General features: G+C 40.2%; 2 protein-coding genes across 5 annotated transcripts; both read left to right on the top strand.

Annotated features, from left to right (window-relative positions):
• Positions 1-133: 133 nt before the first annotated feature.
• LOC5501089 (zinc finger C3H1 domain-containing protein) lies at positions 134-27,011 on the top strand. Of its 4 annotated transcripts, XM_048722430.1 has the most exons (25): positions 134-648; positions 2,826-3,579; positions 4,393-4,562; positions 4,963-5,078; positions 5,716-5,757; positions 8,749-8,988; positions 9,760-9,885; positions 10,084-10,263; positions 10,811-11,021; positions 11,802-11,922; positions 12,576-12,750; positions 13,028-13,246; positions 13,581-14,281; positions 14,777-15,295; positions 15,745-15,976; positions 16,743-17,370; positions 18,361-18,665; positions 19,187-19,635; positions 19,780-20,025; positions 20,873-21,167; positions 21,893-21,993; positions 22,764-22,865; positions 23,649-23,688; positions 24,068-24,130; positions 24,577-27,011. In XM_048722430.1, exons 1-25 carry the CDS (start codon positions 243-245, stop codon positions 24,703-24,705), a joined length of 6,570 nt encoding a protein of 2,189 aa, XP_048578387.1. In that variant the 5' UTR covers positions 134-242; the 3' UTR covers positions 24,706-27,011. The 4 variants fall into 4 exon arrangements, with proteins under 4 accessions (XP_048578387.1, XP_048578386.1, XP_048578388.1 ...); XM_048722429.1 differs by having other exon boundaries at positions 19,187-20,025; XM_048722431.1 differs by lacking the exon at positions 134-648 and having other exon boundaries at positions 3,474-3,611; positions 19,187-20,025.
• On the top strand, positions 5,769-7,903 carry LOC116607669 (tigger transposable element-derived protein 6-like). The gene is given in 2 exon segments (XM_032369226.2): positions 5,769-7,070; positions 7,073-7,903. Coding segments are annotated over 2 exon segments (564 nt in total). The 5' UTR covers positions 5,769-6,869; the 3' UTR covers positions 7,436-7,903.
• Positions 27,012-27,746: the final 735 nt, after the last annotated feature.

Raw genomic sequence — 27,746 nt, 5'->3', positions numbered from 1 at the left:
TTGTTCGTACCGAATTATTAAATTAGAAAAAAGGACACAAAAAGACTGCTTAAAAAAAAGAAAGCTTTTGATGACTTGCTGTTATTATATTTGGCGTCCCTGTGGTACTATTGACAGGGAGTGTGCTAGGGACTAGTGGAGCAGTGCATGCCGGGTAATCTATGACTGAAACAGGAAATATGGCTTGGATCAGGGAAGGTTTTTATAAAACGTAAGATAAACGGACAAAAATAACAGCTAGGATGGCTACTGAAACAAACTCTACAGAGCTCGAAGATGGAGAAATCAACGATCTAGAAGATGGTGAGATTGAAAGCGACGAAGAGCCCAAGAAAACGACACAAAATGGACAAAAACACGAAGCCGCGACTCCAAGATCCCCAAACCTCCCGACTTATTCACGGAGTTATCTGAATCAAAATCACAGAAATTCTCGTGATATTAGAGACAATGGTCCTCCTTGGATTCCTACACGGAGAAAAGGGGATATTCCCCAAGTTAGACCTATGGAAGAGCGAGATTGGGGGCCTCCGAGAATGCGAGTTCGGCCGTCATTTCGAGGTCATGGACCGAGTGGTAACAGATCCGCGCCAGGGCATTTTGATAGACCAAACAACGGGTCCTGGATTCAGCGTGGACCTCCTAAGTGTATCCTTCATGTTCTGTTTTCACGTATGTTTGCTGCTTGGAGGTTTTGTACTGATGCTACATATGATAAATTCAAATGCCCTTTTTTTGGTAAATCCGAAATTCGCATAAACGAAACTAAACTGGGAATTACAATTTTTGTCCGTTTATGTGAAAGCAACTTGCGTTGGGGTTTTATAAGAATTGTATGAGGAGTATACTTGTTAGTCATTCCTGTACATGTATCCCTTGTCTGTGAGTTCAGTTTGGGCAAGTTCTATCATGTATAGTCTTATCCTTATTGTAAAATTCTTATAACTACAACTGTACTTTTGCAGGTTTTCTTTTCCGGAAAACAGAACCATTTTACCTGACAGAAGTTCATATCCTGTTTGATTCAGTAAAAAAAAACTCACAAAAAGTCATTTTTAAGAATGCCCTCTGATAATTAGTCCTCCTATTCAGAGTTTCTTATTTCATTTGGCTGATCTCGAAGTGGCTGGAGGCAGGGGTCTTGAGGGGTGTCTGAGGGCAGGGGTCTTGAGGGGTGTCTGAGGGCAGGGGTCTGGAGGGGTGCCTGGGGGCAGGGGTCTGGAGGGGTGTCTGAGGGCAGGGGTCTGGAGGGGTGTCTGAGGGCAGGGGTCTGGAGGGGTGTCTGAGGGCAGGGGTCTGGAGGGGTGTCTGAGGGCAGGGGTCTGGAGGGGTGTCTGAGGGCAGGGGTCTGGAGGGGTGTCTGAGGGCTGTCTGGACCCAACACCGCTTGTGATGAGAAGAGCTGGAGTCCAGTTGACCTTTTCGTTCGTACAGTAATCAAGAAGACTGTCAGTTTTATTTATGTATTTGGAAAGAAAAAAGTTTCTAGATGAATATAGTGACCTTTTTTTTAATATATACTTTTTATTGGAGATTTTCTATGATTGTTTTTACATTTTTGTTACACATTTTTCCATTTTTACAAGGTTTTTCATTTATTATTTCCTTTACATTAATAGATTATAGACTTTTTTTTAACTTGTAAATTGCATTTCAATTTACAACTTTAGTCTCCCTTTTTTCCAGCTCCAACCTCCCATCCCTCCCCCTTTCTCCCCCCTCCCCAATATAGTAACCTGTTATTTTTTTTATCTTTTTTTTTATTGATTATTTTGGTTTGAATTTGCCACCCAGGAAGGTCACATGATCTCTTAGTTTAAGTGCCCTATCAAGTTCAAATCAGCATCTTTAACTCTGAGAATATAGTGACCTATTATCAGAGTTAAAGATGCTGATTTGAACTTGATAGGGCACTTAAACTAAGAGATCATGTGACCTTCCTGGGTGGCAAATTTAAACCAAAATAATCAATTAAAAAAAAACAGAAATAACTGCACCAGAGAACAATGAAAAAATAATTAAATGAAACACAAAAGTTGCTTTTTGTTGCTGTTATTTTGCTGAGCACTAGGTTGCCACCCAAACAGTCACATGATCTCTTAGGGCAAGTCCCCTATAGATCTGTGGCAGGGGTCTCATTAAGTTTCAGATAGGTGGCGGAGATTGGTAATTTGGAGGTGGAAGCTACTTTATTTTATTTGTTCAAATAAAACTAAAATCAACATAAAAATAGTAGCTGGGGGTCCCGCCAGCCACCAAGCCTAAATGAAACCCCTGTGTGGTCAGTGAATAACTACTCTGGACTCCACCCTGCGTTTTTCTCTAGACACGCCCCTGGAATGTCCAGCTAAATAGACATTTCTAAGTTAAGCTTCTTTTCACAGTAAATTTAAATATGTAGCTATTTCTTTTCACTGAAAGTAATAGTGACATCAGAATGGCTGTATATAGGCCAAATAAAATATATAAACAGATCTTTTTGTTGAATTATGAAGAATGTGATTATTTTTAAATTTTGTTATGACCCCAGACAACTAACAAAAGAAAAAAAATCCTTTAAATTTATGGAATGTTGATAACTAATATCTGAGGAAATGTACACAATATTTGGCCTTAAGTCATGCAAAACGGTTCAGGCAACGCTGCTAAAAAAGAGTCATTATTTTTGTCCATTATGGTATTAAATTTGCATTTTTCATTTTCAATACCATTTTAATGTATGTCTTAGGGAATGGACGGAATTGACTTTTTTATTGTTTTTTTTTTAGCCTTTTTGTGTGACAGCGATTTTCACTTTTAGATGTTGATTTCTTAACTTGGTTTAGTCTCACCCCCTCAGCTTCCATTGCGACCACCAGCACCACCTCTGATGCGGTCACGTCAAATCACTCCACCAGAAGAGAAAGAGTCCCCTTCTAAAGGAGATACTGATGACTTTGATCTATTGCTAGAACGGCACAAACTAATCCAGCAACAGCTAGAAGCCTTAGAGAAACAGGAACAAGCTGCTTTAGATGAAGAGGTAATTGACGATAGCTATGTGGACATACCAGTTGAAGACTTACGAAGGAAAGATCAGGGGAATAATAATAATGAAGATGATGATTTTGAGATAGGTGATGGTGATAGTCGTGATGCTGAGAGAAAACAAGAGAAACCAAAGGCTTTTGCCCCATTCAAAATTCGTCCCCTTAGGCCACATATACCATCACTCAAGGAACTAAGCCAAAAAGAGAGTAAATCAGATGGCGGTGTGACCGAAGTAATGCAAGCCCCAAGTGTTACAGACTCTTGTGCTAATGCTACAATCGCTAGTGATAATCCTAGCACTCTGCCTAAGATCAAGGTACAAATCAAGAATCAGAGTGTGACAGCTCGGCGTAAGCGGAGACGAGCAAGAAGGCGGAATAGAAAGGCAGAGATGAGATGGTGGTCTTATAAACGTAAGGATGATGACACTGAATCATCTGCACCACAGAGTGTACCACCTGTTGATGCTCACAGTGAGCTGGAGGAAAAGCTGCTTACTCTGGCTGTGACGCCTCTAGATGACATGGCCTCTTCACAGATGAGAGAAGGGTTAGTTCAACTGATGCAATGTCTGTTGAAAAGTAGGTGGTCTGCATATAAGTTGAAATTTGCCAACATGGTAAAAGTTGTATGTAGTTACACCTTATTAAAAACAGAGTAGCTTTGCTTAATATGCTCTGAGAATTATCTCTGTTTTTTTACCCAGAGCCGATTCTCGAAATACACTGAAGGCTTGCAATTTTTCTGTGTTGATTTTCCTCTCTTTCTGGCATTTTCTGCTTCACCATCCAATAGGTTGTTCATAGTTGCATTTAGAAAAATTGTATTTGGTTTGATTTTGGGTCAGTACGCAGCTCTTACAAGCTGCAATTTGATTGGGCAAATGAACAATATCCGCACCTCGACACAAGGAACAAGAAAAATAGAGACAAAAGAACTCCTTTGTAGAACAAAGATAATAGGAGACAAAGCAGCTGCGTACTTACCCTTGATTTTTGCTGAAAAGTATACTTATTTATATCAAATTTGGATTTCTCGGTAATTGCATTCTTGGTAAAATTTTAAATAGCTGTTATGTAGTGTGATGTAAATGTGGGTTTTCACAGCCTTCCTGCAAAACAGTGTCATTCAATTCTTCTAAGGATTCTCTTACAGATCCAACTACTTTAATTCATTATTAAAGAGCTCCTGTCAGCAAAACCTTTGTTATTGCCTAACTATGGGATAAAAATTTGGAATGCTGTAGTCATCTAAAAAATCTTTCTAAAAAACAAACAGTGGAAATGGATTATTTCTCTCACTGGATATTTAGCTAGGATGCAAAATGGTGTCTTACAGAGGCTCTATTCTATTGCTTCATAGTGATGCAGCTGAGAGGCAGAAAAAGCGAAGAGAGCGACTTAAGCAGTGGCGAAAGGCCCGCTCAGTAAACCGGGACAGGGGACCCTCCCCTGGGCGGCGGAAAAATGTTGCTGCCTTCGACCAGGATGATTATCTTGAGGCGCCTATGGATGTGGAGAGTGACACTGGAGGTTAGCGGTGTCCATCTGTGTGATGTATTAATCAATGTCTGATATATGTATTAATTAATGTCTGATATATTAATCAATGTTCAATATATTAATCAATGTCAGATATATTAATCAATGTCCAATTATTAATCATTGTCTGATATATTACTCAATGTCCGATATATTAATCAATGTCTGATATAAAATCAAAATCAATGTAACATGAAAGGACCAATTTTCAGTTTCTTGCTAGAACAGGGACATTTGTTTGGTAAAACTTTGCTAAAGTAGAGATTTTTACCTTTAGGCTACTTAAGCTGTTGTGTTGCCACATCTAAGGTCACCTTCAAGTGACTGTGGTCCAAGCTGGGCTTTGCTCCAAGTTGTGTCTTTTATTTCTGATATTCAACTTTCTCAACAGATGGTCCAGAGTTACCCCTTATAGAGCAAGCTGGAGACAGTTTCCCACCACCACCTCCCCCAGGGGAAATCCAGTCTTATGATCCTTTGTACCCATCCCAAACTCTTGCAACACAGGTAACCCACATTCCACAAAAGACGACACAATCAAGAACCTATAACCTCGTTTCTTCGGTATAGTTTTCATTGTTGCGTGCGCATCCAAAATGTCAGACTAGCAAGCCACCGCTGATCTAAAATGGCGTACAAAGTGGACTTTACAGATGAAGCTATAGAAAATGCTGTCAGAGTGCTTCTTTCATAGAGTTTTAAAGTTGAATTCCCTTTCGTCCTCATTTTGTGGCCCACCAATCTGCTGCTTTTTGGATGTGCGCACAACATCATGAGAATGGTCTATTTGATATCATTGAAGTACTAAAGTAAATTTTATCACATACAGTAACAGGTACCCTTAGATTTACGATAGAGGAGAAACTTGTAGAAGGGTGCACAAGCAAGATCTTAGCACAGGCTACATTACATCTCTTAGTGTGCAGAGAAATTTTTGACTTTGTCAATCTATTGAATGTTAATTTTTAGGAGAGCAGGGTGCAAGACTGTTTTTTTTTCCTGAAATTGTCTATTTTCTTAGCATGGTCTCAAAATGCAACATCCTGGTCCCGAAAACTTCTCATGTGTAATACATGAAAGGGTATAGGTTTGCAAGTGATATTTGGACACAAACTAAAACATAGCTAATATTTTTCTTTTGCAGATGCCTCCAAATTTGTATGGGTTCTATCCACCCGGACAATTGGTAAGGAATGGTCCAGTTAAGATGCTATGATATCTTCAGTGATATTACTTATTTGCTGTATTTTTACAGATATTAGCTAATTTAGCGAGATCAGGAATCATGTAATATAAAAACAGTTCAAACTCAGAGTCTGCCCTGAAGAGACGAAAATTTGGCAGAGTTGAATTCCAGTTTTTGGTATTGTATTCATTCTTCTGGTTCACAAACTCCTATTTGGGCGTTTTGTATTTACAGTAAAACCTGTCCTTAAGACCACCTGCGTACTCAGACCACCTGGCTATAAAGACCACTTTTCTCCGGTCCCGTGAAAATTTACATGTAAAGTATAGGACTTTCAACCTGTGTACTAAGACCACCTGTCTATTAGGGATTAAGACCACTTTTTTAGGTCCCTTGACCTAAAAGTGACCTGTCTATTAAGACCACTTAATCCACTGACTGACAAAATCATCCGCGATTTCTGGTTCATGACTGCTAGTGATCTCTAAAAGTGACCTCCCTGGTAAAAATTACCTCCCATACATATTTAAGTGACCTCCCTCTCTAAAGGTCACACGTGACCCTGAGCACGCTCGCGTCCTCAAGTCACCTTTGAGCCCGGCCTTTGAGTCAAGATGGCGAGTAAACAAGCTAGGATTGAGCTCTCACTGAAGAAAAAGGTTTTGAAGCTAGCAGCTGGTGGCGCGAGTCAACGAAAGCTTGCTGATCAGTTTAAAGTTAGTAAGACTCAAATATCGAACATCATTAAGAAAAAACGTGCAATTGAAGTGGCATTTGAGCAGAATTCAAACTCTGAGAAAAGAAGCTTCGTATCTGCACCTAATGACCGCATCAATGACGCTATATGGGAATGGTTTACTAGATGTCGGGCAATGAACATCCCCATTACAGGCCCAATGATACAAGCACAAGCCCTGAAATATGCTGAAACGTTTGGAATCGGTGACTTTAAAGCATCCAATGGATGGCTGGAATAATTTAAGTGTCGCAAAAACATTCACTGTAGTGTTTTATCGGGAGAAAGCAGCAGTGTTCCTACCGAGACAGTCGATGAGTGGCAGTCAAGACTTGAAGCTTTGTGCGAGGGATACCGTGCAGAAGACATTTTTAACATGGATGAAACAGGGATGTACTATCGCGCACTACCAGATCGATCTCTTGTTGTTCGTGGCGCTGACTGTCATGGTGGTAAACACTCAAAAGAGCGACTGACAGCTGTATTAACATGCAATATGACGGGAGAATTCACAAAGACTTGGATTATAGGAAAGTCTGAAAATCCTAGATGTTTCAAGAATCTTGATAAAAAAACTCACTCCCTGTGGTATACAAGTACAATCGAAAAGCTTGGATGACATCCCCTCTTTATACCGAGCACATTCTTGATTTAGATCGACAGATGAGGTTACAAAACAGGAAGATTCTGTTGTTTGAGGACAATGCTCCATCACATGTGAAGGATATAGAATTGACAAACATCAAAGTTGTATTTTATCCTCCCAACACAACATCTCGATTACAACCTCTTGATCAGGGAATTATCAAGAACTTGAAAGCATTCTATCGCAAGAAATTGCTAGAAAAAGTTGTCTCAGCTATCAATGAAGCTGAATTTCCTGATGCCTGCTCTGTTGCTCGTAAGGTAGATGTGCTTGATTGCTGCATGTGGATTGCTTGAGCTTTACGTCAAATAAAGCCTGAGACAGTTACCAACTGTTTTACACACGCAGGGTACCCTAGGTCGTTGCTAACTGATGACAGACTGGTCCAAGACGCTCAAAATGCTGCCGAACCCGATCTTCAACACTTAATTGAAACAGTTGCAACTGGCTTGAACATAACTGAGCCATTAACTGATGACGATTTTGTTCACCATGACGACCAGGTGCCAACTGAGGACGATGATAATGAAAACTGGGTACCTGAGGTTATTCAGGAACATGTTTTGGATAAAGACAGTGTACCAGAAACCGCGGATGATGACGAGGAGTGTGATGAAACCAGCGATGGCAGTGGGTCACTTGAACCTATGTCAGTGATTAAAGAAGCAAAAACCGCACTATATTGGGCCCAGCAGTTAAAACTGTTTTCTCTAGAGAAGAATATGACTGGAATCTTTCCCATATCTTCTGAACTTGAGGACAATTAAACATCTGAATTAGTGAAAGCGAAATTTGTCAAGCAGAAGAACTTTACTGATTTTTTTCAAATCAACAGTACATGCAGATAAAACCTCAGGGAGTACAGCTGTAAGCTCCTGCAGTGTGGGTGATGTTTTTTCGTCCACAGAAATGGAGTGTGAACCCCCTTTAGATCCACCCATGAAAGCAGCAAGTATTGCTTCTAGTATGACTAGAGCTGAAGCAGATGTACATGTAAATCCTCTAGATCCGCCCATCAAACCACCAAATGTTACATCTAGTTTCAGTATGATCAGATGCTGCGACAGGGTAAATCATGCATACATGATTACAAGAAAAGTATGCCTTAATATGATTACACAGGTTGCCCATGTCTAACTTTCAGATCGAAATAAACCTTGAATATGCAATTACAGTTTTTTGTATTTTCGTCAAAATTGAAAATTGGAGAAAAGTGGTCAGCAAGTGAACCTCTCTACTAAGACCACCTGTCTATTAAGACCACCTAAGCCCGGTCCCTTGGGTGGTCTTAATAGACAGGTTTTACTGTATTCATTCCCCAGATATTCCTCAGGTGATACATATTACCTGAGCTGTCCTCTGTAAGGTGTAAACTTCACTGTAAAATTGTATAGACCTGAATGTTTTCCACAGCTGTCTGCCTTTTTATTCTTGAACAGATGACCCTAAAATTGTTTTTTTTTCTGAAGGACTCATCTCACATTAGTAGCCAAGTACAGTAATCACAGATACTGCTGCACTGAATGAATATAATGGCACATGTTCCCCCTGGATCCGCCACTGTGCCCAATGACCTGTGTTGTTACTTTAAACTCTATTTCTATTGTAGATGTACACCGAATGGGCCTCAAATGCCCACCAGCCGCAAGATCCATCAGAGAGCAGCACACTCAAAGCTGATCAACAAAGAGATGCCCAAGAATCAGAAATAGAACAACATGAATTGAGCCGGGCATCAGAACCCCAGGGTGATGATGATGATGATGATAACGATGAAGCTTCTTTGCTGAGAGAGCTCCTGTTAAAATCTGTGGCCAAGAAAAGGGCAGCCAAAACTACCCTAAGCAAGGTACCACCTGACTTAAAACTCCTTGTAGGGGCTGTCTAATAACCTACAGTATCTCAATTAATTTTTTTTTTATTCATCCTAATTTAAGCGAATGTGAGGCAAGGCTTTTTTATTGCAATTTTTTTTTCTGTGATTTCTCATATTGCTGTTTTTGTTGTTGAGAAGACTAAGTTATGAGGTAGCTTAAGTGAGCATGCTCCTAGGTGACTGATAACAAGGAGCTTTGCTTAGACTTTTACTCTTACCCAATGAAATAATATTTACAATACCTTTTGAATCACATCAAATAATAATAGAAAACTGCAAGTATTGGGGAAAGTTAAAAATCCCCTTCTTCTTATCCTTTTTTTAATTGCTCTCTGTTTTCCAGAAACATCTTTACTTAAATTCAATGTCATTGTCCAAAATTAAAACCATGCTTGTATTGATATGTTTCCATCTATAATTTGAACTAAACATAATATACCTTTGTTGGTTATAGATGGGACACTTGCTTTTGCATTTTAAGATTTGTACAACCTTGGCAACCTTAACAGTTTTAGGAAGCTATGTGGCTAATAAAAAAGATTGTACCTTATTTATATCTGAAACTTGCTATGAGATTTATTATGAACTTCACTAGCCAACAAATGTGGCAAGTGCGTTTCAGTGCACATCAGAACGCAATAGGAAGCTCATAGAAATGTTTATGTTAATAAAGATTGTAATTTTCGCATTCTATTGTTTGATTGTAGTGTACTACCCTAAGTAGTCTATTTTCTTTTATCACAGGACGAAAATAGTGAAACTGCAGATCAACCGTCTCAACCAGCAACAACAACAGCATCATTAAAACCACAAAATAACAAGCAGAAAGATAGCAGTAATAGAAACAGCACAAAAGCTACAAGCAGAAAGGTACATTTTTTTAATGAGACCAGAGAATATGATTGAATGGCAAAATAGCAATAGCTCCTCCTACCCATAAACCAGTGGTAATACAACTCGATGAAGACACTTTGAGTTTAATCAAGAATGTAATGTATGAAATGAGGTACTACACTATGATTATAGTAGAATATGTGCCTTAAGTGTAAAAATCTTGATTGATTCTAGCAACCCCAGCCAATGATGTATGCTCCGCCTACCCATAAACCAGTGGTAATACAACTTGGGCAAGACTCTGATGACTCTGATGAAGATGAAGCCTACAAACAACAGCCCCCAGGGGGGAGTGGGTGGGGATTTTTTGGCAGCCTAGATCAGATGATCAAGCAAGCTCGACAATCAGTAGAGGTTAGTACAGTTTTTTTAGTATTTTTTTCTTCTAAAAAGTGATGCCCCTTTATACCACTGCGTTACTACATGACTATTCCAAACTTCGAAAACTAATTCTTTTCTAAATGTGTTGATACTGTATGATACATGTGTATGTGTTTAAATACTTTTCAAAACTTAGTGATTGATAAACAGCATTTCATTCTTTCCAACAATTTTCTACAATTCCTAGCTTAGAGATTTTAAAGCCGCATTGTCACCAGTTTAATTCCAGACTATTGTGTAACAATCTTCGGAAAAATCTCAAGAAAATGCGGAAAATTTTGAAAATTGTGTAAGCAGCGTATCTACTGGGCGTTTCTTTTAAGGATGTGATTGATAATTTAGAGCGGGTGGCCTGTTAAGTAGCACGGATTCTAATAGATTCTTTTGTTTCTTAACGGTTGAGGTAACTGTTGGCCCTCCAGAAGTAAACTGTCGACAATGCACCTTTAAGCTTATTGTACCTCAGGTTAGCAAGTAAAAGTGTATTCCAAGTCACACCCTTGAGTTCTTTTTCTTTCAGAAATCCAAGGTGCAATCCATTTCCCATACCAAGCAAGCTAACACTCGTTCTAAACAAGAGGAGGAGCCTATGAGTGCCGTACCCAAGACACCCGATGCACTCAATCACCTGTCGGAGGATAGGAAAGCTGAGTACCGCCTGCTTAAAGAGCAACTGGCTCAGCGTGAAGGGAAAAGGAGACTTCCTCTTACAGACGTCAATCAAGAGAAAGGTACAGTATGTAATGACAATAATAATAATAATGATGATGATGATGATGATGATGATGACGACGACGACGACGACGACGACGACGATAATAAAAAAGTTAGTTTATGTAGTTTTTCCCCTTTTCAACTCCTGGATTGTTTTGTAACGGACTTGCTTATGCTAGCTTTCGCAAGTACACCATCTGGTGGTGAATCATTTACTGTATATTCGTTCTTGAATGAGCCCCCCTCCTCATCTAAGGCATAAATATTATAACAAAGTGCCTTTCTTCCATGTCCTTTGTTGAATCTCGTCTGACACTGATGTTAAAGGATGGAAACGAGCACTCCACTTCAATGAGCACCCCCTCTTGAAAAACGCCCCCATTAAATCATTTAATTCATTGCCACACTATACCTCTGACCTTGAGCAATCGTTCAATTTCTTGGAACTTACAGATAGACGCTTACACTGAACCAGACACAAAACAATTTGTAAACAGCTCGCCAAATTGCCATACTTTGACTTTGAATAACGCCCCATTAGATCAAGTAATGAAATGAAATCAAATTAGGCGCCAAAGCAAACATTTACTATTTCACATAAATTAAATATAAGTAATCTTACCTAATCTGCCGTCTTTTTAGTTATTTTCAATTTGTTCCCTAACTACAATGTACAACTAATTTACACTATAGTTCTACATGTTTAGCATGTTATAATGGTGATGAGGTTGGTGGCATCAAGAATGACTGCCAACAGTTGTAGTGCTCGTGATATGTGTAATTTCTTACACCCCTAGGGGAGCCATTATCTAGTGAAGGAACAGCCGATGAGAGGGCTGATGAGAGGGAGGAGAGCAGCGCCATGGCAAAGCTGAGGGAGAAAGCCCAGAATTCTGAACAGAACCTTGAAAAACATAGGTATGTTTAAGTTAAGTAAATGCACTTTAAGTACTCCACTTGGAACAGACCTTGCTGGACTGCTGGAGTATGGAGTTTACAATATTGAGTATGGGTTTGTGTGTAAGCAGAGGCACTGAAGATGGTTCCACGGAACAGCATCCCCAGTGGTTCTTCTACGTCCCCAAATACAGGATCTGGCTCAATGTCCTTATCAAGTAATATGTAGGGGCCAGATTTTTTACACATTCTACAATAGTACTATGAAAGGCTTGCGCCTCTTTACTCTTGCAGCCTTATGCACATAAGCACACCATATACATACACTCCTCAAGCCTCATTCCTTTCCTTTTCTTTTCTTTCCTTGTCTTGTCTTGTCTTGTCTCGTCTCGTCTCGTCTCGTCTCGTCTCGTCTCGTCTCGTCTCGTCTCGTCTCGTCTCGTCTCGTCTCGTCTCGTCTCGTCTCGTCTCGTCTCGTCTCGTCTCGTCTCGTCTCGTCTCGTCTCGTCTCGTCTCGTCTCGTCTCGTCTCGTCTCGTCTCGTCTTTATCTAACTGTGATACCATTATCACTTCGGTGCTCTTGCCTTTTTTGAGTGTTTCTTTTTTGATTGAGTATTTTGTTGATCTTTACCCTTTTCTAATCCTAGCATTTGATTCCATTCCATTACTACAGAAAGCTCTTGGAAGATGATCGGGCTTTGCTTACTAAGCTTACCACTCTTATGACCAAGAAAACAAGTCTTCTGGAAAACCAGGAGTTGCGAATCAAGAAATTGCGGGAGCAGCTTGAGGTCCTTGAATCAGCAGCTTCGAGCAGCAAAAACATTGTGAAACGACTTCATGCAAAGGTACTGTAATGTGGAGAGTGGCATGATACTGTAACTCATGCTCTGTTGTGTCTTCCGCACCAGTATAACTGGTGGAAGTTAGTACATTGCGTTGCGTTACATTACATTTGCATCGCATGGCATTGCATTGCATTGCATAATAACACACAAAGGAGCAGGCTGTTATGTTCAGGAAGTTTTAAAACTTACTTAGGGTTCAACTGCACTGAACAATATTCAACTAAACATTTTTAGAGGGCTGTCAATAAATTACAATATTTAATTCCTTATTATCTAGGCTACAGTTGTAAAAGAAAGGATCAGAAAGAAGACTGTTGTGATCAGCAATGCTGAAGAGGAGTATCTCCGTGCCAAGAGTCTAGTGTCTGCTGCAAGAATAAACCCTGGACTATGTTCCACGGGGGGTGTTGATGTCGAGAATCTAAGTGTGACGGATCAGCGGACAAGTGCAGCCAAGAGAGGGCATGGAGCGGCTGAAGGAGCACTCTCAGATCAGGTATTGTTTGTTGGTGGATATTGAAAACTGTGTAACACAGTGCACTATGGCTCACATAAATTAGATCTACTGTATATGCGGTACTGTCTTCTGAACATTAAAAGGACACTCACACTGCTAAATGTAAAATGTTATTTCGAAAAGCTTGTTTAAATTATCTATTAATTGGAAGAAATAGAAAGGGAATACACTTCTAGGTTTCAGTACGTTACAGGTTGCAAGTTTACTTATAGAGTACGGCAACTAGATCCCATGTGTGTAATCTATTATATCACATAAAGTGACTCTACTGTCGACACATATCAACTCAAGTCTCTCTCAATACCCATTTTAGAGCTCTACAAAACGTGCAAGGCTAGACAGCCCATCGAAGACTACTCGTAAACAGGTCATTGCGGAGAGAATCGCCCAGGAGAAAGCTCGTCTTCAGATACTTGAAAAAGAACTTGCTGCCAAATTGCGGGACTATGGTAGGAACAGTGACTCCTCCAGTACAAATTCTAATATACCCCATGGTAAAAGTATTCAAATTAACAGTACAACAACACCTGGAACCCTCAGTGCGGGGCAAGATTATTCGAGTAGTGCATCAAATGATACGGAAAAAGGTGCGAAAGATGTTGAAAGGACAAATGATAGTGTTAAGAGTAAAACAAGTAGTTCCCCCATGGAAATAGATGATTCAATGTCTGATAAATCGCATAAAACTGAAAGTGAGGTGTTGGATTTCGCAATCACTGAAAAGCAACTTGAATATGTTAACAAACTCCAGTCCGAAAAGCAGTCCAAAGGTCTTGTTTTCCCGGAACATTTGTTAGAATCGCCTGTACCATTACACAAAAGACACATGCAGTGTATATACCCGTCTACATCTACATCCTCTATTGTTGCTTCTACTGCTTCACTGGAGAATCTGAGGTGGCTGGACCAGAGGGTAGAAAATCAGTCTGCCCAAGAGGAACGTGATGGTGGTGTTGATGTTCCAGTGCCGCTTACACCATATGACAGTACACTGCTTTACTTCAAGTCATACCGGTGAGCTCTTGGTTGATTGATAGGATACACGCCTCGTCGTCTGCTAATGATTCAAGAAATGAAGTCCGAGAGATTTACGTCAGCAAACTCTGCAAAAAGTTTTTACTAGTAGTATCATGCTGATGCTCAATGTAAACCTTTGATAAATTTTAAAAACCTACAAAAAGCAAGCAATACTTTTGGCATGTTTTTAAGCTATAATTGGCTTGTTTTGCCGGAGAAGCGCATCCCAACAATGATTTATGTTGTGGTTTGAAATGCTTCTTGGTTTGAAATTGTTAAAACCAGTTTGAAAAAAATTCAAACCAAGAAGCATTTCAAACTACAACAAATGTGGCATGGTTTGAATTTTTTTCAAACTGGTTTTAACAATTTCAAACCAAGAAGCATTTCAAACCAAGAAGCATTTCAAACCACAACATTTATCAGCATCTGTTTTTAAATCCTCAAAATGTTTGTGTCTAATAAGTGCGTTTAACTACTTGTTATCCACAGGCTTAGTCCATATTTCCGCACCAGGTCGAACCTCTTATTGAGCTCACCATCCTACTCCAACAAAATCAGCCCTAAAGTGCTCTTCTGCAAGTACGACATACAAGGTGTATGCAACGATGTCGATTGTGCCTATCAGCACCTCACAGACTACATGCTGACAGAAACTGAGACACTCGAGGACCTGGCTTCTTACCTCTCAGAGGAGAAAGCCAAGAAAACACGCGAGGAGCTGGAGAAGAAAGTGGCCACCTTGGTCGGGTTCTTTAAGTCGCAGTACGAAGGGAAGGTCAGCTCTGAACAGCTTTATGTGTTGCTGGCCAACAACGTGAAGAACACACGAAAGCTGGTCCCTCCATATGCTATAAGTTTAAGTAGAAGGCTTGTACGACCACGGCAAGGCAAGAAGAATGTGCCTGCTGAGGAGGATGTACCGGATAAGGCTCGAGGAGTGCTGAACATCAAGGGAGGTGTCATTGCAGGACACAGTGGGCTAGCAGCTCATAAGGCTAACGAAGAATGGTTAGTATTCCTGGACAAATAAGATACCGCTATATAAACAGATATGTCATCATCTGTCTGTCTACACTATGGTTTGATTGCTTTACACCTAGTCAAAACCGCGACTAAAATCAGCCTTTTATTGCGTTATGTAAAGGATTTATCTTTATGATTGTTGTTTTCTTTTTTGCTGAGGCATGCGTATGCCCATATGTCGTTAAGCGCTGTCTGCATGTTTATGGTTGACAGTATCTATGAAATGAGCCAATATTTTATTATTTTAATATTTTCTGGATCGGTTGATAGGCTTTGGGCTAACCTCCTAGAAAGCAGATTAGCGTTTACCCAGTGATAAGTATTGCTGTTGGGACATTTGATGAACTTTATTTGCTTTCTAGGAACCGGGCCCTGAATTTTAAGACAGCAGTTTAGGGCTATTTAATACCTAATTTCTTTTTTTTTTCTTTTAGTCAGGAAATTCGGTATTTCTCTGAGGCCTACAATTGTGTAGAAGCATTAGCTACAGCTGTGAAAGATACACCTAATGATGTTGAGCTCTGGATAAAGCTTGCCCAGCTAAGGCTCAACCAGAAGCAGAGTGATGTCCATTCACCCAGTAGGCTACAGGAGGCTGGCAAGGCGAACTTAATACAGGCCTTAGACACCCTATCACGGGGCCTGGAGGCTAATGCCAACTCCGAGGTTTGTCCAGCAAGATTTGTATCCATTGGTCTTGATCTATGGCCATTAAAATGCCGCCATTTTATGCTCCCTCTCAATGGCGAGTCACACAAAGCATCCATTTCCATCGGCTAATTCGAGCAAGTAACCAATATATTTCCAATCAAATATCGTCAATAACATATTAGACATCATTCGTAGATTGTTATTTTGAAGTTTCAAAGATAAACAATAACAAAGGAGTGGGTAATTGACATTCTTTAAAGCTTGATTCGAATACTGTTATGGATATCCCATGAGGTTGAGGTTGGTTGGCAAGTATTTTGGTTTTAGAGTAAAGATCAGGACAGAACAATGTTTGGAAAGAGTTCAAATACCCACGGTGTCTGTTCATCTGTGTTGCCTTCATAGAGTATTTGGTCTTACTAGAAATATTACAGACAGGCTGTAGCATAACCAAGTGGAAATATTACAGACAGGCTGTAGCAAAACCAAGCGATCTGCATAGGTGTGGTTGAAACGGAAAAAAAATCGAGAAAGGGATAAAGTATTAGGTCAAATCTCTCTTTCACTAAGGATTCGAGAATTTCACTTTGGATCCGCCTCACACATGCTTGAAATATCAGTAACCCACCGTGTATTCTGTGGTTTTGCCTTAACCCCTTTAGATTCTTTTTAGAAAATCACAGTGGAGTATATTGTATCAACCCTGTGTAAAACTTGATCCCATAACCGTGTCATTTGAGCAAACCTAATTCCTTTTTTGTGTTTTTTTTTCTAAATGCAGAAGCTTTGGCTTGAGTACCTTCAACTCTATTCTCTTCAAAGCACCCGAGAGGATCAACAAGAGCTATTCGAGCAAGCTTTGGAGTTTGTGCCAGATGCTTACTCTATATGGTGGCAGTACCTTCGCTTCTCTACTACATACCAAAGCAAGAGATCTGTCTGCTACCGGCTCCTCGCGTTCCTTACCAATGAGGGTACTCACAGCAAGATGTCATCATCCACCAGAAGCGACACTCAGTCACAGAGAGATGGCAGCATCAATACGAAAGACACCCATTCTGACACCCTCTCACATCGAGTGCTAGAAACAGTCCTCTACCTTGCCCAGGTTGAGCTTCACAGCGGACGACTCAAAGAAGGGATCAACACCTTGAAGTGTGTGCTCGGTAAGGGCACACCCGATGATCATGATACCCCTGTCGTCGTCACCAGCTTGACACCCAGTGACCTGCTCATGATGTGGTTGGCATACATACACGTGTTTGAATTCCACCACCTGCCTCAGCTGTGGTTTGATCCCAATGATGGACAACCGTCTCGGATGGTCAACAAGGAGGTGTTTGTGTTTCCCTGGAAAGTTGGGAAAGGGACCTCATCTCCCAGCGAGAAACTACTTGCAATGTTCCATGGTAAGTTCAAGGTCCAATGTTAATACAGTTTCTTGAGGTCTTATATGACAAGCGGACCACTTAATCGATTTCTTGAAAATATATAAAAAAGTGCAAATTTTTAACTTTTAACATACGCAAAATGGAGTGGTTTGCAACTACAGTTTTTTGGATTTTGTAAAAATCCCTAAATCGCTATTTCATTTGTACGTGCATCGCACCTCGCCTATCAATAATATACCATATTTATTTATGAATTTGCAAAATAGAACCATTGGCGATTCTATTCCAAACAGAGTATATCGATCGCGCGCTTTAAAGGGGCTACTAAACAGGTTTAAATTTGAATGAATATTTGAAAACAATTACCAACGAGAGGCCTTAACCCAGTTCCCTGAGGCAACCTCAATGTTCAATGGTATGTTCAAGGTCCAATGTTAACACACTTTGCTGTGGTAACCTCAATGTTCCAATGTTCCCAAGTAAAAGGTCCAATGTTAAGTTTAGGGTTTAATTGTATTACTTTTGCATGTATGTGCATTGAATACGGCTCATGGATAATACGACGTTTGAACTTAGTATGAGTGACTGATTTTTGCATTAATTGTCTGAATGCCACGATAAAGGATTTTAAAGCTCACTTTTTATTGACACTAATTTCATGATTAGGAGGATGCTCTCGTGCTCTGATGTATAAGATACACGTGGGAGTGAAAACAAGTTTAAAGGCATTCAGCTCAAAGGCCTATTCTACTCCCAAAAACGTTGTATAGCCTGCTTAAAGGGATAAAATGCGACAAAAACTTTTCGCGATACATTGTATCGTACAAAGTTTTTGACAGTGTAACACATAGCGAAACGTTCTCCGCATCATTACACTCGACAACATGTTGCGTGTTTTTGAACCCATTTTTTTGTCAAACACGCCAGAATGGATATGGTACAATGTATCGCGAAAAGCAAAACACCCTTAAAGGCATTACTTGAAACTTACCATATCTCTTTTTGCAGATGCTTTAAAGGCGTGTACTGTACGTAACAAGCTTGCACCAGAGAAAATCTCCCTGTGCCTCCCATTATACAGTAACTTAATAGCTCTTGAGCGGGCCTATGAGAGGAACCACTCAGCCAAGGGAATCTGTCGAAGACTTCTCCAGGGTGCTAGCTCTCAGGTCGAGCTTTGGCTGTACCTTGCTGCGCTTGAAGAAGCAACAGGAACACCTCAGAATGCCATTAAGGTGTTTGAGGAGGGGCTTAAGAAAACTGGATTTAACGCAAGGCTGTCATACTGTGTGGCACGATTCCACCTTGAGCAGGTACCAAGTTTTCCATAAATATCCAATATTCATATGATAGTTTCAAATTCTAATATGCCCACTGAATGGTATACTAAGGGCGCATAAATGCAGTTGGAATGGAAAGACGACTTTTTTCAAATTTTTACAGGCCTGAAACCAGGATTAAAGGTGTTAGGGCGAGAGTGGTCGTCTAACAATTTAGAGGATAATAGGTATCCTGCCCTAGCTCGCTGTGGCAGTTTATTTTCTAAACGCTGACACACATATAATTTTATTAGCTCATGCCCTAAATCTTATGCAATACTTGCTGCCATTATCTGAATTGTTGGTTTTTGTGGAGGAAAACTAGAGAAAACTAACTGCACTCAGGTTGGCACTGGGAATCAAATCTAAAACTCTGTTGTGAGAGGAAGATGCACTACAGAGCGGTTCTCTGTTAACTGCCCTACCACACTTCTTTTACTTGCCAGAAATAGCTGAAATGGATGCTATGTGCAGTTTGTTATTGTGCTGTTTTCTTTAACAATGTCTGTTAACAGGGTAACCCAGAAGCAGCCATACAGTCCCTTGTCCAAGCAGTCCAGGCCAAGTTTACCCATGGGGCACAGGCATCTGTCCACCCTACCAAACACATGACTGCCCAGCTAAAGTGCCAGCCAACTGCCGACATCCAGGAGACAGCCCTGCCTTCTACCAATGGGACAGCTCAATCTGCCAGCCAAGCAATTTCTCCATCTTCAAACCAGGGGTCGGCCCCATCTGTCAGCCAAGTGACGACCCCATCTTCCAACCAGGGGTCGGCCCCATCTGTCATCCAAGTGACGACCCCATCTTCCAACCAGGGGTCGGCCCCATCTGTCAGCCAAGTAAAGACCCCATCTTCCATTCAGGGGTCGGCCCAATCTGTCATCCAAGTGACGACCCCATCCTCCAACCAGGGGTTGGCCCTATCTGTCATCCAAGTGACGACCCCATCTTCAAACCAGGGGTCGGCCCCATCTGCCATCCAAGTGATGACCCCATCTTCCAACCAGGGGTCGGCCCAATCTGCCATCCAAGTGACCACCCCATCTTCCAACCAGAGGTCGGCCCCATCTGTCATCCAAGTGACGACCCCATCTTCCAACCAGGGGTCGTCTCCAGCTTCATCTGCCTTTCAAGTGACGACCCCATCTTCCAACCAGGGGTCGTCTCCAGCTTTATCTGCCACGCCAGAGTCAGCCCCATCTGTCTACCATGCAGGGGCTGACCCTGTTATCCTTTACCGCAAGCTGCTTTCACAGCCATTGCCGTATGATTGTAAACCACCACCTCTCAAGCCTGGAGTGGATGTGCATGATCTGGGTGAGGAGGGGGTTTACCTCTGGCTAGGATATTGGTAGGTTTTCTTTACATCTCGTTCTTGTAATTAGGTATTCTCTGTATAGCGTTAGGTGAACTGGATCATCTCACCACAGGCTTCCCACCCGCGTCAATGAAAGATTTCTATGGACATACGAATTCACGCAAATAATTATCTATGAGTTATATCTTAATTCTCTAATTCATAACAAAAACTTAGTTGGGATGTAAATGTATCCGTCTGTGCTGGTTTTTCTTCCCTAGACGCTAAATTTTAAGAGTTTAGAGCGATAAGTTTGTCTCTTATTTTGTGTCGATGCTAAATATGTTAATGACACAAGGCTGGAAACTTTATACTGACTACATCAGCTTCAGCGCGATTTTCTGCCGGATTTTAAGCAGTGCGAAAACACTGACACAGGTAAAAGATGGGAGAGGGATGGAACTATCCCCGAATCGAGTTTTTAAGCAATCCTGCATCAATTACAAACCTGCTAGAAATGATTTTTTTAAACACCAATTTAAGCTTTCCTTCGATGATCGGGACATAGCAGTTAGTCAAATGGCATCCTTGAAATATAATTTGCATAGACAGCGTAGTCCCTAGAGCTGCTTGGGGGAAAAACACCACAGACGGATACATTTACATCCCAACTAAGTTTATGTCATGAATTAGAGAATAAAGATATAACTCGTAGATAATTATTTGCGTATGTCCACCAATCCTTCACTGACCGGGTGGGAAGCCTGTGATCTCCCATATCTTATTATGTTTATTTGAAAATGAAGCATGTATTGTGGCAAGAGATCCAGCCTTTGATTGATTGTTCTATTGAGTATCATTGTATCACGGTTTCAAAGAATTATATTTTCTCCCTTTTCAGCCTTTTCCTAGAACTCTCCCCCTCTGCATCACCAATCTGCCACCAGTACAACCTATCAGCAAGTGCATGCTACGAGACAGCGGTACACAGCACACTTGACCGACAGCAGTCACAGGCCATATGGCTAGAATACCTGTTCTACACGCGTGACAGGGCGGGGCAAGGGGTGTCGACAGCTGGGGGGCTGAGGGCATTGGGTGACCTTGTGAATAGATGCTTGGTCTCATTTAGCACCAGCATTGCATTCCCTCATTCTGCTTCCAACGTGTGGCAGGACTTTCGTTTTCATAATAAGGTAAATCCCTTTTACCATGGCTACCTTGGCAGATTTTTGTAGTAGTAGCCCAAGTAACAAGCTATCTTATCAGTATCATTGTAATCCAGTGCAGCGGACAGAGCAAAAAAAATGGCATGAAATTTTCCAATTCTCAATATATAAGCTCAAGATTCCGCATACAAGGAGTTCCTCTGACCAAATTCTTAATTCCAAATTTTAAAGAAATTAAGAAGGGATGAAATTTAGATATTAGCGAGCAAGGTTGGCTCAATTTTTTATCAGAGCCCCACTTCTCCCTACAAACGAGGAGAATTTATACTTTGAACATTTGAAAATTGCACTTCAAGCCTCATATCTCGAAGACGAAGCCATTAGAAAAAACACTTTTTGATATGTTGATTTACATAACATAAGTAACCTCTATGCAAAAATTCAAGCTTACCGAAGTTAACCAGACCTTATTATATATATATATATATATATATATATATATATATATATATATATATATATATATATATATATATATATATATATATTGAGCAAAATACAAACTACATAGGTTTCCCTACAGGTCTGTTTCGTGGTTGCCCACTCATCAGGGGATTCCAACACTATACACCGCTCTACTTTCGAGTATTGAGCACTTTCTATGAAAGCCTTCAACCATCATTTTATATATATATATATATATATATATATATATATATATATATATATTTTTTTTTTTTCTAATTTTGCAGGTTATCAATCTGTACCTGGGCTGTTTGCCAGAGGATAGCCATCAACTAGTCTACGATAAGTACCTCAAATGGTACCCACAGGACCTCCATTTGGCGCAAAAGTAAGACAGCTTAGTGATGATGATGATGTTGGTAATAGCAGTGCTTTAGCAGTTCTTTGAATATTTGTGAAGGGCGGGTTAATATTTGGGGGCACAGCCACGCCCCTACCGGTTTCTTATGATTTTTTTTAATATTGTGGGAGAGGGGGGGGGGGGGGGAGGGGACGTGCCCCCAGTGCCTCACCCCCAGCTGCAGCCCTGAATAGTAATAATAATGATGATGATGATAATGATAAAAGTATTATTGATAAAAGTAATAATGATGATGATGATAATGACAAAAGTATTATTGATAATAGCGATAATGGTAATGATTATAAAAATAACAATAACTCAAAATGCCACTGCCTTTATGTAAACTCTATGATACATGATATGATACATACTCTGGTATATGCTTCATAGCTAAATGCCATATAGACGACAACCTTACTGTATATACTGTATATACAAACGTCAACATAGTGTTGTGATTTATATGGTATTCCGTCATGAAGTATACAGCTATTTCAAAAAACGTTGTCCAAAAGCGCTCAGCCGTACGTGCCATAGACCGTGAGCTAGTATGGGTAATATGTTGCTCAGAATTTTTATTTTATCTTAAGGACTTTATAAAAAAAAAAAGACTGTTGTTCTGCTATTCTGACAGCGCTTAACGAGTTTGCGGCGGTAGTGAAGATCGATCGGCAGAGCGATCTTGGACGTTTTTTTTTAATAGCTGTATAATCATAACTCTGTTCTAAATAGTTGGAATGTATTTCTCTCCACAGGGCCTGTGAGCATATGATCGCTACAGGAAGCCCTAATCAAGCAAAGCGCATTGCCGTGCAGTTTCTGTCCGAGAACCCCCACTGCGCCAGCATGTGGCAAATGTACTGTGCTGTGTTTGTTTATTAGTTTGTTTTGATTGTACGGCTGTTTGCTTGCAGGTGTGTTTTCTTTGTTTGTTTTTTGCTGGCATGTTTATTTATCGCTTGTCTGTTTCATTGCGTGCTTATATGCTTGGTTGTTTGATTTACTACCTCCCATGTTTGTTTGTTTATTCTTTGTTTGCTTGCTTGCCTCTTTCTTCTGCGCTTGCGATCATGACAACTGGTCACTTGGTAGTTGCTGGCCTCTTACAGGGCAGTGTTCGATACCATGGCAACCTTGACTATTTTCTGAAGTGAACCACTTTAAACCAATGAGGATGCAAGAAACACTATCTGATTGACATGAGCTTTACTAGCCAATCCTTCGGTTATGAAGTTCATGCCAATCAAAGCTCTGGTTCTCGCATACTTAGTGGTAACTTTCTTTAAGCTTTGTATTGGTCGCCAAGATAGCGCGCGTCACTAGAGGTATAACTGAATAGACCTTTTTTTAATAAAAATTCTTTGGGATTTCTTAAGTGGCTGCTTTGAAATAGTGCCGCTTTAGAGTGGTTCCTTTGTAAGTTCGTTTCTATTTAGGCCAATCATTTTATCCGTCACTTACGTCTAATATAATACCTTGCTTTAGTTCATTGTTATTTCGTAATAACATTATTTCGCTGATGATGTCGATACTCCGATTGCCATTTGGTGTCAGCGTTGTTTTGGACAAGTCTTGCCTTTGATGGTTGTAGTGGCGGATGTGGCATCGTTTTGCCGTTGATTTTGTTGTTTAATTTACAGCGCCATATCTTTGGAGCTCCAGCGGAATCACAGTAATGAGGTATACCTCCAATCCTGAATTCCAGCTGATGGCTTTTCTAATTTCAGCCCTGCCCCCTCAGAAATTTACTCTTCCATTTGTGTCAGATTTTTCTACCTCACCTCAGATGATGACGATTGAAAAACAAAATAGTTACTGATTACTTTATTTACAATCTTCCTTACCCTAACTCCCTCAGTTACTGATTCCATGTTTTTAGGCCTTCAAACCCAAACCACCCTTAGTAACTGATTCCTCCATTTACAGTCCTTCTTACCCAAACCTCCTCAGTTACTGATTCCACGATTTGCAATCCTCCTTTCCCCATACCCCTTCATTTGCCGATTTTTCACTTTATGGTCCTCCCCACCCCCTCAGCTATTGATTCTTCCATTTGTAGGCCCGCAAGTTGTATGAGCAGAGTACAGGCACCTTGCCCTTGGCCGCCACCCTGTGGAAAGATGTAAATTTGACAGCTCAATCACATAATCTATTACTTATATTTCAGGAAACATCACTAGGGCGGGGGATATTTTAGAATATTTACTTATAGTTTCCCCATTCAAAGCTATCACACAAATTATATCTGTCGTTTTTCCTCTTGAAAATGGCCTCTGTCAGCCGTTGTTTTGTCAACTAAGCAAAATACCAAGTGGGAGAAAGCAGCCTTTACATTAGATGATTTGAAATAAAAATTGCGATATATTCCATCAAAGCCTGCGAATAACGTGTAAAGCTATGTTTAAGATGGATATTTATATCTTCCAATAAATTATCTTCCGATTTCGAAAGAAAAGTAATAACAAATGTATGGCATACAAGGTCTCTTTAAGGGTAAGAAATTACTCTATTGTATAGTTACCCTCACCTTGTCCATTTGCATGACTTTCCCTTCCCTTTTCTTCCTAGTACCTGATGTTTGCGGTATCCCGGAGTAAAGATGACCCCTCTACTGTGACCGCCATAGCCAAAAAGTGCCGCGAGAACGGCGTCGATATACAGGACTTCCTAGAAACGCTCCTTGGTAGGATTTCCTAGAAACGCTCCTCGGTAGGACTTCCTAGAAAGTTTACGGGAAAGGTCATCCTGGCTAGGACTTCCTAGAAATTCAGCTGGTGAGGACTTCCTAGAAAGTTTGCTGAAAGGTCATCCCGGCTAAGACTTCCTAGAAATCCCGATGTTGGGAGCTTCCTAGAAAGTTTGCTTGAAGGTAGACTTCTAAGAAATCCTGCTGTTGAGGATTCCCTAGAAACAGTGCTTGAGGAAAAGTGAAGAGATCCTTTCGTAGAATCGAATACAGAGTAATTGCTCAAGTGGTGGTAATGACATCACAGATGCTGCGTCTCCTATTGCTCAGATTCCACCAATCGCTTTGATGGACTGCTGTAAGGTTAACACGATTTTATTGGTTGGTTCACTCAACAAAATATTCCATATCAAATGTCATTATATTTACGCCCAGAACACTGCAATGACAACTTTTTTTGAATTCCTTAATTGAAACAAGTATGCGAGTCTTACAAGACTTCTAGCGCGTAGTATGAAATTGCTTGACTGGGTTGTGAATGACTATGGCTGGCATTGCTAGGGCAACGCCTCATAGCATAGATGTAAGGTACCGGGTGCGCTGTAAATCCGCCAGTCTAACAACGGTGCATTTCCTTAAACATTTGGGATAGCAGCATTTTTGTCTGCCAGCCAAATACTTTTATATTATAGAGCTTTATAATTTGTATTTATGTGGAACTGTTAGAGTCTAAGGTTTGTAAAATAAGATGTTCAATCTGTCAAAAATACTTTTTAATTCAAATATTTTGATAATTTTACAATCCGTTCTATATTATTAAACGCAAACAATGCAACTTAGAAATTCACAAAGCCAGGGCGCAGGTATTTTTCCAATTTATTCCTGATCAGTTATAGATAAGTCGCAGATGAATACACATAACAGGTTTAAAGAAAGTAGAAACCTATGACAGGAGAAAAGTCCATGCTAAAACAGATTTAAGCTAAAAGAAGGTTGATGTAACTTTTGGTATTGTTGCTGTTTTGTTTGCAACTGTTTTCACTTGTTGCTTGTTTTTTTACTTGTAAGTGTTGTTTTTGCTTGTAACTGTTGTTTATGTTGCTTCTACATAAGCACTTTCGTTTGATTATTGTTTTATTGTTGTCGATTTACCTTCTCGGGCTTACTCTAACACTTTCTTCATTCCAATCTCGTATTATTATTGCTGTAGCGTTTATGTTGCGTATCATTGCCTAACCAAATTCTCTGTCGTAACGATGTTTTCAGCATTTCTCTTCAACAGGAACTTACTTTACATATCAAAGCAAAGGACTGCTTCAGTAAAAGGGACGGCTTCCTTACTTGACCTTTAAGTATTGGTGAGCCCCCTTTTACACAACCAAGAACAGAGCAAGGAAGTAATGGACTTGCCTTGCCCCCACTCAGGAGGGACCTCGCTGCGGATTGGATGGAAACAGGTCTGATTGACAGATCTGTATATTGTGTTCTTCCTTGGACTAGAGACTCTGTATTCTCAGTATGTCATCAGTACTATGGCTTGACAACCATTGTTGGTGAGCTAATACCACTCAAACATTGCCTGCACGTTTCCAGGTAGAACTAAGTCTTGTAAGTTGACACATAGAATAGGGAAAATCTTATTTTGTAAGCTTTTTAGAAGTTCATTGCTGACATAACTATATTAAAACTTCGAAACCATGAACCTTGATAGAACTATTATTAAACTAATGCCAGCTCCCGTTATTGTGGTCACCATTTTGAGAATATTTGACGTTTAGAGATGACTGTATATAAACTACTAGTTGTCTTTGCAGATCGACGCGTGCTACCGTGGCCACTTTCACAGTTTTTTTTTAAGAGAGCCAATAAGAATGCGAGGAACGTGTTATCTGACATGGGCTTCACTAGCCAGCCAGCGCTTCACTGCCCATCAGAAAACGACAATAAATCATCAAGGTGTCAAAGCTGTGACTCTCGCATTCTGATTGGCTTGCTATCTCAAAGCTTTGTCTTGGTGGCTACGGTAGCGCGCGTCGCACTATAATTCTTCTAACTACAGTAGCATACCTTGGTTAGGGTTATGAGAATCTAGAGTTTGAGCTACAGATATCTGCTCCACACTGCTTCCAATAGTAATCTTTTAGAATTTCCTGACAAAACCCTGTAAAAACCCCCAACGACTCGACAATAAATTACACGAATTTTAGATTATGTTTGGAGCTGATGTAAAAAGGTAAAACCTCTATATGTGCATATCATCTGGTATGATTGTGTAGTTGTACATAGGCAAAATTTAGAAATAAAAAAAGATATTTGATATCCTAGTGTGTTGTAAGAAACTCAAACTCCCCTACCCATTTCTTGTTAAAGCCGCATTGTAACCAGTTTACTTCCGGAGGTCCGACGGAAACCTCAACCGTTGAAAGACAAAAGAATCTATTAGAATCCGAGATATTTAACAGGCCATCCTCTCTAAATTATCGATCACATCCTCGAAGAAACTTCCAATAGACACACTGCTTTCAATATTTTGACAATTTTTTCGCGTTTTCCGTTAAAAATCATAGGAGATTACGCCAACGTAGCTTGGCCCGGTTTTCTAAAATAAAAAACACGGATAGCGCGTCACAAAGTAAGGCGCATTTCAGCGAAATTTAACGGAATTTTATTGTTATAATAATGATAATAAAAATAATAATGGTAGAATATCAGAGCATCCCAGAGAGGCTCTCCAGCTGACATTGTAGCTATCTAAAGACTTACTATAGTGGAGCTAAATAAAGATTTATATTACTATAAGTTTAAAATTTTATTTGACTGTAAAAGACTAATATTACTTTAGTATGTTTAAAATTTTATTAACTATAGGTCGAGAACATAACAGAAAAGAAAGAAAGCGATAAAGTAGATGGGCTAGGCAGTGATGCGAGCCCTCAATAAAAAGTTGACCTCCCTGCAGAAATAATTGAGGTCGCTGGTGTTTCGGATATGGGCAGGGAGGCTGTTGAAAAGTTTTGCAGCATTATCTTGAGAGGTGCCTGTTTCAAAAGGG

The sequence above is a fragment of the Nematostella vectensis genome, chromosome 15, assembly GCF_932526225.1.
Source record: "Nematostella vectensis chromosome 15, jaNemVect1.1, whole genome shotgun sequence".
Lineage (NCBI taxonomy): Eukaryota > Metazoa > Cnidaria > Anthozoa > Actiniaria > Edwardsiidae > Nematostella > Nematostella vectensis.
Note: the sequence above shows the minus strand (reverse complement) of the source record. Positions and strands in the feature narration are given on the sequence as shown.

Excerpts from the sequence above, each read along its gene's own strand:
- LOC5501089 (XM_048722429.1), top strand. The coding sequence starts at position 243 with ATGGCTACTGAAACAAACTCTACAGAGCTCGAAGATGGAGAAATCAAC. Across the intron at positions 11,022-11,801 it reads AGACGTCAATCAAGAGAAAG|GGGAGCCATTATCTAGTGAA; the intron begins GTACAGTATGTA and ends TTACACCCCTAG. Across the intron at positions 13,247-13,580 it reads AAGGAGCACTCTCAGATCAG|AGCTCTACAAAACGTGCAAG; the intron begins GTATTGTTTGTT and ends TACCCATTTTAG.